At 38.9% G+C, this 9,780-nt stretch overlaps 1 protein-coding gene across 1 annotated transcript; it reads right to left on the reverse strand.

The window, feature by feature from the left end:
* Positions 1 to 4,228: 4,228 nt before the first annotated feature.
* On the reverse strand, positions 4,229 to 8,688 carry LOC118528851 (keratin, type I cytoskeletal 27). The gene is made up of 8 exons (XM_036081478.2): positions 8,256 to 8,688; positions 7,717 to 7,799; positions 7,206 to 7,362; positions 6,555 to 6,716; positions 6,340 to 6,465; positions 4,760 to 4,977; positions 4,487 to 4,536; positions 4,229 to 4,371 (listed from the first exon to the last, which is right to left on the reverse strand). Exons 1-8 carry the CDS (start codon positions 8,667 to 8,669, stop codon positions 4,229 to 4,231), a joined length of 1,353 nt encoding a protein of 450 aa, XP_035937371.1. The 5' UTR covers positions 8,670 to 8,688.
* Positions 8,689 to 9,780: the final 1,092 nt, after the last annotated feature.

Genomic DNA, 9,780 nt, shown 5'->3' on the forward strand with positions numbered 1-9,780 from the left:
TGATGGATTCCTGTATCACTTTTAGATTTTTCAATATCTTTGGCTGTTGTTTAAAATTTACATTCTACATTTCTGTTACCCAAGTTGAAATGGTATTTTTCTCGGACATGAATGAGGTTTGTTTTGTCATTAGATACCTAGTTTTTCTAAGAATCAGAATCTGGTGTGCTAACTCTTCCCACAAAATGGCTTCCCTGGTTTTGATATTCCCACTCTGCACTGAAGGGAACAGCAGACCTGAGGAATGAAATCAGATACTATCCAAAGCCACTCTGCAGGGTCCCTAACTCTGATAATGGCTTAATCTTAGATTGAGTGGAGTTTAGAATGCACTTAGTTTTTACCTCCCTTCTCTTGCTAGAAGGAAGGTGGAATCATGAGGTTCTCAATAACATGGTATTATGTTGGAGTCAAGCACAGACTATGAGCCAGAATGGCTGGATTAGCGTTCTAGCAACTCTAGTTATTAGCTGTGTGACCTTGGGATAGTTACTCAACTGCTCTATGCCTCAGTTTCCTTATGTATAAAAAGAGGATGATAATAGTATCTATCTCATAGGGTTGTTCTGAGAATTAAAATGATGCTTAGAATAGAGTTCAAAGTGCTGGGTATCATGATTATTGATTCTTTCCTGGAAGTTATATAAAAAGTCCTGCATATACTTTGGTTTTGTTGCCTTTATTTTGGTGTCACATCCAAGAAATCATTACCAAGACCAATGTCAAGGAGCTTTCTCCTATGTCTATGGCCATACCACCCTGAACACATCCAATCTCATCTTTCGTGTTTTCTTTGAGGAGTTTTACTGTTTTGGGTCTTATGTTTGGGTATTTAATCCATTCTGAGTTGATTTTTGTGTATAGTGTGTCATAGGGGCCCAATTTCACGTGGGACCCTTTTTACATGTGGATATTCAGTTTTCCCAACACCATTTCTTGAAGAGACTATCCTTTCCTCATTACATATCCTTGGCCCCTTTGTCAAAGGTAAGTTGACTATATATATGGATTTATTTCTGGGCTCTCTATTCTTTTTACTGTGGTAAAATACACAGAACACAAAATTATTATCTTATCTATTTTAAAGTATACAATTCAGTGGTATTGAATACATTTATAATGTTGTGCAACCAACATACATCACTATACTGTTTTCATCTTGTAAAACTTAAACATACCCATTAAACAATAACTCCCCATTCTCTTCTCCCCAGCCCCTGGCAATCACCATCCTACTTTTTCTCTTTATGAATTGGTCAACTCCAGGTACCTTATATAAGTGGAATCATATAGTATTTGTCTTTTTGTGACTGGCTTATTTTACTTAACATAGTGACTTCAAAGGTTCATCCATGTAATAGCATGTGTCAGAATTTCCTTCCTTTTAAAGGCTGAATAATATTCGATTGTATGTATACACCACATTTTGCTTATTCATTCTTTGTTGATGATCACTTGGGTTGCTTCTACATTTTAGTTGTTGTGAATGATAATGCTTGGAACATGGGTGTACAAATATCTTTTCAAGATCCTGCTTTCAATTCTTTTGGGTAAGTACCAGGAAGTGGAATTGCAGGAACATATGGTAATTCTATTTTCAATTTTTTGAAGAACTGCCATACTGTTTTTCATAGTGGCTGAACCAGTTTGCATTCCCACCAGCAGTGCACAAGGGTTCTAATTTCTCCATATTTTTATGTCTTCCATGCTGTTTTATTTACTGTAGTTTGAAAGGTATTTTGAAATCAGGAAGGGTGATTTGTCCTTTCTCAAAATTGCTTTAGCTATTAAAGGTCTTTTTTTGTATCTAGATGAATTTTAGGATTGTTTTTTCTATTTATGATAAAAAATGTCATTGGGATTTTGACAGGGATTGCATTAAGTCTGTAGATTGCTTTGGTCGAATGGCCCTTTAAACATTATTAATCTTTGGGTTCATGAACATGGGATGTCTTTTGATTTGTTTGTGTCTGCTTTAATTTCTTTCATCACTGTTTTGTAGCTTTCAGTGTACAATCTCTCATCTCCTTAGTTAAATTTATTCCTAAGTATTTTATTCTTTCTGATGCTATTATAAATGGGATTGTTTTCTTAATTTTCTTTTTGGATAATTTATTGTAAATGTATAAAAATGTAACTGATTTTTAATATTGATTTTGTGTCCTGCAACTTTGCTGAATGTATTTATTAGTTTTAACAGTTTTTGGGTGAAGTCTTTAGGGTTTTCTATATATAAGAGCATGCTATCTGCAAACAGACAATTTTGCTTCTTCTCTTCCAATTTGGGTGCCTTTTATTTCTTTTTCTTGCCTAATTGCTCTGGCTAGGAATTCCAGTATTGAATAAAAGTGGTGAGTGGACATCCTTGCCTTATTCCTGGTATAGAGGAAAAGCTTTCAGTTTTTCACCACTGAGTATATTATCTGTGGTAATTTCATATATGGCCTTTTATGTTAAGTTACATTCCTTCCATACCTAATTTGCTGAGCATTTGTATCATGAAAAGGTGTCAATTTTTGTTAAATGCTTTTTCTGTATCTATTGAGATGATCATATGATTTTTACCCTTCCTTCTGTTAATGTGGTGTATCACATTTATTGCATCCCAGGGATAAATCACATTTGATCATGGTATATGATTCTTTTATGGTGCTGTTGAATTTATTTTGCTAGAGTTTTGTTGAAGATTTTTGCATCTATATTCATCAGGGATATTGGCCTGTGATTTTCTTTTCTTGTAGCATCTTTGTCTGGCTTTGGTATAAGAATAATGCTGGACTTATAAAATGAGTTTGGAAGTGTTTTCTCCTCTTATTTTTTGGAAGAGCTTGAGAAAGATTGGCATTAATTCTTCTGAAACCATCTGGTCTTAGGCTTTTTTTTTGTTGAAAGGGTTTTTGATTACTGATTCAATCTCCTCACTCATCATTGGTCTGTTTAGATTTTCTATTTTTCATGATTTAGTCTTGGCAGGTTGCATGTTTCTTGGAATTTATTTCTTTTAGATTATCCAATTTGTTGGCATATAAATGTTTCAGTATTCTCTTATAATCCTTTGTATTTCTCACATCACTTGTAACGTCTCCTTTTTCACTTATAATTTTTATTTGAGTCCTTTCTCTCTCCCTCTGGCTGGTCTAGCTAAAGATTTTCAATTTTAACTTTTCAAAAAAACCAACTATCAGTTTTGTTGATCTTATCTATTTCTTTTCTAGTCTCTATTTCATTTATTTCTGTTCTAATCTTTATTATTTCTTTCCTTCTGCTAACTTTAGGCTTAATTTCTCCTTTTTCTAGTTCCTTGATATGTAAAGTTAGATTGCTTATTTGTGAACTTTCTTCTTTCTTAATATATAATTATCACTGTAAAGTTCCCTCTTAGTACTGCTCTTGCTGCATCCCATAAGTTTTGGTATATTATATTTTCATTTGTCTCAAGATTTTTTTTTTTTGATTTTCCTTTTGATTTCTTCTTTGACCCACTCATTGTTCAGGAGTGTGTTAATTTTTACATATTTTTGGATTTTCCAATTTTCCTCCTGTTACTGATTTCTAGTTTCATACTATTGTGGCCAGAAAAGATACTTGATATGATTTCAGTTTTCTTTAGCTTGTTAAGATGTGTTTTGTGGCCTAACGTTGTGGAATTTCCCTATCTTGCCCTATCTAGTTCCCATATTTCTCTCTCTTCCTTTCTACCTTCAAATATCACCATTTACAGTTTTTTCCCTTTATTTTTAGGATGTTTTTGATTCTTCTTATTTCCACTTCTATAAGCATGTTGCATTCAGGAATTAGATTTTATAGACTATTTTATTCTCATTGCTAGCACTTAGCAAGTGCGCTTAACAAGTATTTATAGAAGCCAGGAGGAAGATTTAAAATTTTACAGAGATGTGAAAAAGACTCCAACCAGTTTACCTGTTAAACTTACTCCTAACTTGTGAAGGCCACTGAATTAAACAACAACAACAAAAAAATTAAAATCAGATTCAGCTCCCCTTGTGGGTATGTTTAAAATGCAAAGATTGACCAGAACCAGTGAAGATGACTTGCAACAGGAAGAACTTTTATTGACACACCACCATAGAGAAAGTCAAAGAAATGTTACCATTCTACAAACAGCTTGTCTTAATTCATTGGAAGAAAAGCAGAAAAATAAGAGGGCTTTTATTTAGGAACCTAGCTTCAGTTTGGTATTTTAATTCGGGGGCTCTTCTTCTGGGGCTCAGGAAGGCACCCTCTGTTCACTCTTCACGTTGTTGGCTTTGGCTGCTTTCTCTTCCACAGTGTGAACTCTGGATGAGAGAACTTTGCCACGAGGATCTAGTTCTTCAACAATTGTTTTAACCATGGTGGTTTTAGATAACTCTAAAATGACACATGAATTGTTAGAATTTATCAGATCCACGAAGGGGAAATAATTAACTCATCATTTGAAACTTATACAAGTACATTTTGAATGCTCAACACAGCTTTTGTTTACCTTTGATCTGATTTCCTGGTCCTCCATAGCCTTTTGATTTAACACAAAAGCTGTAACAATATAGAGAGCTTGCATTAATTATTTCACTCTATTTTGCCGAGGAAACTGGAAAACAAGGATTTAAGATGGGAGATCTCTGGATTCTGAAATAACACTAGAAGGGGTTTAGTTATACATGATATAGGTCACAGATACTTTGTACTTGATTTCTAAAAACGTTTAATAACCTTAAAATAAAGTATAAAGTGTTTTCTCAGTAGAAGCTGTGCTTACCCATCCTCTCCATCAATCAGGCGGCAGTAGGTCTCGATTTCCTTCTCCAGGTGGACCTTGATGTCGAGCAGCTGCTCGTACTCCAGCTTCTGGCCCTCCGTCTCGGTTCTGACCTGGTGCAGCTGTTCCTCCAGGGCCCCAATCTGAGCCTGGATCTGGGCGAGCTGTGCACAGTAGTTGCCTTCGGTCTCGGTCAGGGAGCACTCCAGGGAGTGTTTCTATGGACCAGGAAGACATAGTTTAGTAGAAAGTGTCACAGTGTTGGCAGAGCACTTAAGAGATATTTAAAAGAGTTATCTTACACTATGCAAATAACCATATTTACCCCCAAAGAGTCCCCCTTGTTCAATATTAATTGTTGCCTTTATTAGATGTCATACTGTTTTTCTGTTTGAGAGTGATACAGTTGGTGGTGAATGTCACTCATAAGTCCAGGAGTGTTAGCAAAGATGAACTTGTTTCTTCATAGGGCACAGTCTAAATATGCCCCTGCCCCACCTCTGCTTCGAGAGTCTGGCACAATTTGCCACATTTCCCAGGAATAAAAGTCCCCCTACAGTTTGCTACTTTGTTTCTAATCACATGACAGTCTTGTCTCATGGAGATTGTAGCTCTTCTATAAAAATTAATAAGCCCATAGTGAACTGGATAAACTTTCCCGAAGTAGACTGACCCAAAGAAAAGAACGACCTTTTTAAACTTTAAATGGTTTGTGAATCCAAATGGGTTTATAAAGTGTTTCTCCTAAAGAGGGATGCTCGCTATACTTTTAGATGGAATGAAGATAAAAGTGTCTTCCTCTTTCAGCTGCAAGAATTTTTATGCCACGTCCTAATTTTATATACATTCATACCCTCTTTTGTGGATAAACTCTGAAGGTTTGTGTACTAGCCATAGCGGGAGAAGTATAGACGTGGGAGTTAGGTAATTTGGAGAGAAGTTCAGGTTCCTTCGTATTCAACTGTGGGGCTCTGGGAAAACTGCTTAACTTCTTTGAATCTCAGATTGTTCTTTTGAAAATAATGATAGGAATTATAAAGTCTGCCCTGCCCAAGCCCCAGGGTTATTGTGGACTCAAGTGGGAGAAAGTGCTGGGCAAAACCTTAATGAAAACGTTACTATTATTATCAAGGGTGTTTAGCTTTAGAGGCAACATTCATGCCTCCGCTTTGCTTCTTGTTTATGCCACTTAAAAAGGAACTTCTAAGTGTTCTTAATTAAGTGGCCCAAAGGAATGCCAGATGAAGAAGATAGGAGGGGTGCGAACGCATTTTTGCATTCGGCGGAGAATGGTTTTTTTATCTTTTGACTTGGGAGAGAAGATTCAGGGTAGAAACTATTTTCTTTTCCGAGTACCTCAAAATAACTGTACTTGCCAATTTCCAATGTTTCATAATTATGAGCACCTAGGTCTACTTTTCAGGCCAAGAGGGTTCTGCTGTGAAAAATGCAAATGTGTCTTAAGTCAAGCCCGGCAGTTAACGGATAAAAACGAAGGTAAGTAATATCACGTGGAAGAAATGCTCTTTACATTTCTTCCCCACTTGTGAAACCAATCTTTTTTGGTACTTTTTACTGACCATTGCCAAGAGGGACTGGAGTTCGATCTCCAGGGTTTGAAGAGTACGCTTCATCTCGGTGAGCTCATTCCGAGCTGAGGTCGTGGCACCGGCATCATCAGAAATCTGCTGCTGCAGGGAAGCGCTCTGAAAGGTTGGAGAGGTGGGGGGTTAGGGTGCTGCGGGCCTTGCGTCAGCGCCCAGAGCCCCGCAGGCGCGCCCTGGCGGGGTGTTACCTTCTCATTGAACCAGGCCTCCGCGTCCCTGCGGTTCTGCTCGGCCAGGTCTTCGTACTCCGCCCGCATGTTGTTCAGCAGGACCGTGAGGTCCACCCCGGGCGCCGCGTTCATCTCCACGTTCACGTTCCCTCCGGCCGCGCACTGCAGCGCCTTCATTTCCTGAAAGAAATTTGTCCGACCACGTTAGGAGCTGAATATTTTCAGAGGAACCAGACCGACAGGATGCATGAGGTTAGAAACTTTTTTTTTTTTTTTAAGATTTTATTTATTTATTTGACAGAGAGAGACACAGCGAGAGAGGGAACACAAGCAGGGGGAGTGGGAGAGGGAGAAGCAGGCTTCCCGCCGAGCAGGGAGCCCGATGCGGGGCTCGATCCCAGGACCCTGGGATCATGACCTGAGCCGAAGGCAGACGCTTAACGACTGAGCCACGCAGGCGCCCCGAGGTTAGAAACTTTTTAAAAAAAGGTTTGCTTCTTTGGAGGCTTATGGATAGAAACATTTCCAAACAATCTAAGCCACGCAGAGAAACTGACGAGTTCCTTCTGGAATATTGGTGGCGGACATTGTTACACTTGTCACCTGAAATTCATTTTTAAGTTTTGGGAGCAAGGCGGATCGTGGAATCGGGGGAGACAGAGCACCTACCTCCTCGTGATTCTTCTTGAGGTAAGCCAGCTCCTCGCTCAGGGTTTCCAGCTGGATCTCTAGGTCGGTTCTGCAGAGAGTCAGCTCATCCAGCACCCTGCGCAAACCGCTGACGTCCGCGTCAACGCTCTGGTGAAGGGCCTGTTCATTTTCAAACCTTAGAAAATATTTGACAGTTGCATCACCTTAGTCCCATCACTTTCTGGGTCATCATAAAACGCCAACCATGTTTCAAGGTCAAACTGTTAAAATACACTCAAACCTTCAGTTAGACTGCCCATAATGCAATCGGCGAATTTCTTTCACTCAAAATTCTTTCATATGATCTTGACATTCACTTGTGTCAGTTCCTAAACTTCCCAAGTAAAATATATCATTCAGCCGGTCATTCTTACATGCATTTGGTTTAAAGCAAATAAACAAAGTCAAACAATGGAGGGGACCTCCAATAGCTTAGATTAAAGGGGAAATGTTGAAATAACTTCTTTAGTTTCTCTTCAGCTCTACTTACTTTAGCCTGAAGTCATCAGCCGTAAGTCTTGCATTATCATTTTGCAGGATAACGTTGGCATTGCTGGTAGTTGCAGAAATGATCTGATAAATGGAAAGTTAGTTAGGAGTTAGGAAATGTCACATTTCCTTGAAAGAAAGTCACCTATGAAATTATAGTAATCTTTCTGGCATTCTGTCTCCAATAATGATTCTTTTGCAAATGGGAAATTAAGTATAGCCTCATTTACCCTTCACCCCACCCATAAAAAACCCTTTCTATGGAAAAAGTTATAAATAATATAGCAGGAGATGGTGGGCAGTTTTTGATATTTTCTTCTTACAAAAAGCATAAACATGCATACCTCGTACCAGCTATGGGTGAGCCATGTTCAAAGATTAGGATTTGAATAGAAATTATTTTTAATATTCATAATGCACTACGGGAAATCCGAAGCTGAGAGCAAAGCCCTGCTGTGTGTGACAGCTTACACACTTGTGGGTGCTTGTGTGGCTAAATATTCTTAGCGGTATTAACCCTCACGATATTGTGCTTCTTACCTGGTTCCTAAGGTCATCAATTATTGGGAAGTATCTGCTGTAATCATGATCAAGACCACGGCAAGAACCAGGCCCGAATTTCTCATACCAGCCCTTGATCTTCTGCTCCAGATCGGCATTGGCCTCCTCTAGCGCTCGCACATTCTCCAGGTAGGAGGCCAAGCGGTCATTGAGGTTCTGCATGGTCACCTTCTCGTTGCCCGACAGGAGGCCGTGTTCATTCCCGGTGAAGGCAGCGCAAGAAGCACTTCCCCCGCCCAGTCCCCCACCATAGCCTCCTGCAGATGAGCTGCCCCCAAAAGCGCAAGAAAAGCCACTTCCAATGCCTGGCGCACTGCATGCATTTCCAGCCCCAAAACCTACTCCCCCGCTGGAGCCAAGCCGTCTGGATGCAGAAGAAAAGCGCACAGACATGATGTCCAGACCCAGAGAGCTTGTTCCTGGAGTGAAGCTCTGATGGCAAATGTCCTGCTCAAACAGTTGAGTTTGTCTTTATATACACATTATCAGGGTGTTTCTTGATGAACCTAGCTACCCATAGCAAACTGGTGTTTGCCAGCTCATCATGAATTATTCATAATTGGGTGATTTTTTTTTTTTTTTAATGAATGCCTTCACCCTACTGTGTCCATTTCTGTAGGTGGATAGTTACCTTGGGGTTATTATCTCCAAAATGGGATAGGGAGGAGTATTATCAAGATTATTATAGTGATGCATTTCAAATTTAGTATGAGCAATCCTTCCTGTCTTCCAGGTTTCAGGACTACAAAACTCCTATAAGAATAAAAAAGTGTGATAGACAGATTTCTCTTTCTCTTGCTCAAACCAACGACATTACATTTTCTCCAGCAAGTGAGCCATCATAGTCATGGGTCTCAGTGGATAATATGGTCTTTCTTTCAGATATATTGAAAATGATTTCAAGGCTATGGGCTCATAGTACCAGAGGAAGGAGGCATCTTAAATGAGAAATGAGGATTTAAATGGACTCTTCTTTGGGGACAGAAAGTCTTCCTTGATCCTTATCCCTCCTGAATTACCATTTCATCTTACTGGTTTTCTGTCTAAGGTATAAATAAAGGTATTGGTTAATTTCTCTGGGCCCAGTTTTCTTATCTGTAAAATAGTCTAGTCTATGGCCTGTATGTTCCCTTTCTATTTCTAGATTTCTTGTATTTTTACATTTCTTCCTTTCATTATTTCTAGAAAAATTTTCTGCGTTCACTTCCCATCCTACTCACTCCTGAATTGTGGTCCCAGCACTTTATTGAAATTAACTCTCAGATTGCTAATTATCCCACATCCAATCCAGTCTTTATTTCTCATGTTTATTCTCCTACACCCTCTTGGACACATTTGGTACTGACCAGGCTTACTGAATTCTGAACAATTGCCTTGTAAAAATACTTCTATTAGAATATTTCTGTTTCCTCCTCTTCTTTCTTACATTCGGTGCATCTATGCTCTAGATCTTGTCATTCCTTATAGTTTTGTGATTCGCACTCTTGTTTTCTACACATTCTCC

The sequence above is a fragment of the Halichoerus grypus genome, chromosome 2, assembly GCF_964656455.1.
Source record: "Halichoerus grypus chromosome 2, mHalGry1.hap1.1, whole genome shotgun sequence".
Taxonomy (NCBI): domain Eukaryota; kingdom Metazoa; phylum Chordata; class Mammalia; order Carnivora; family Phocidae; genus Halichoerus; species Halichoerus grypus.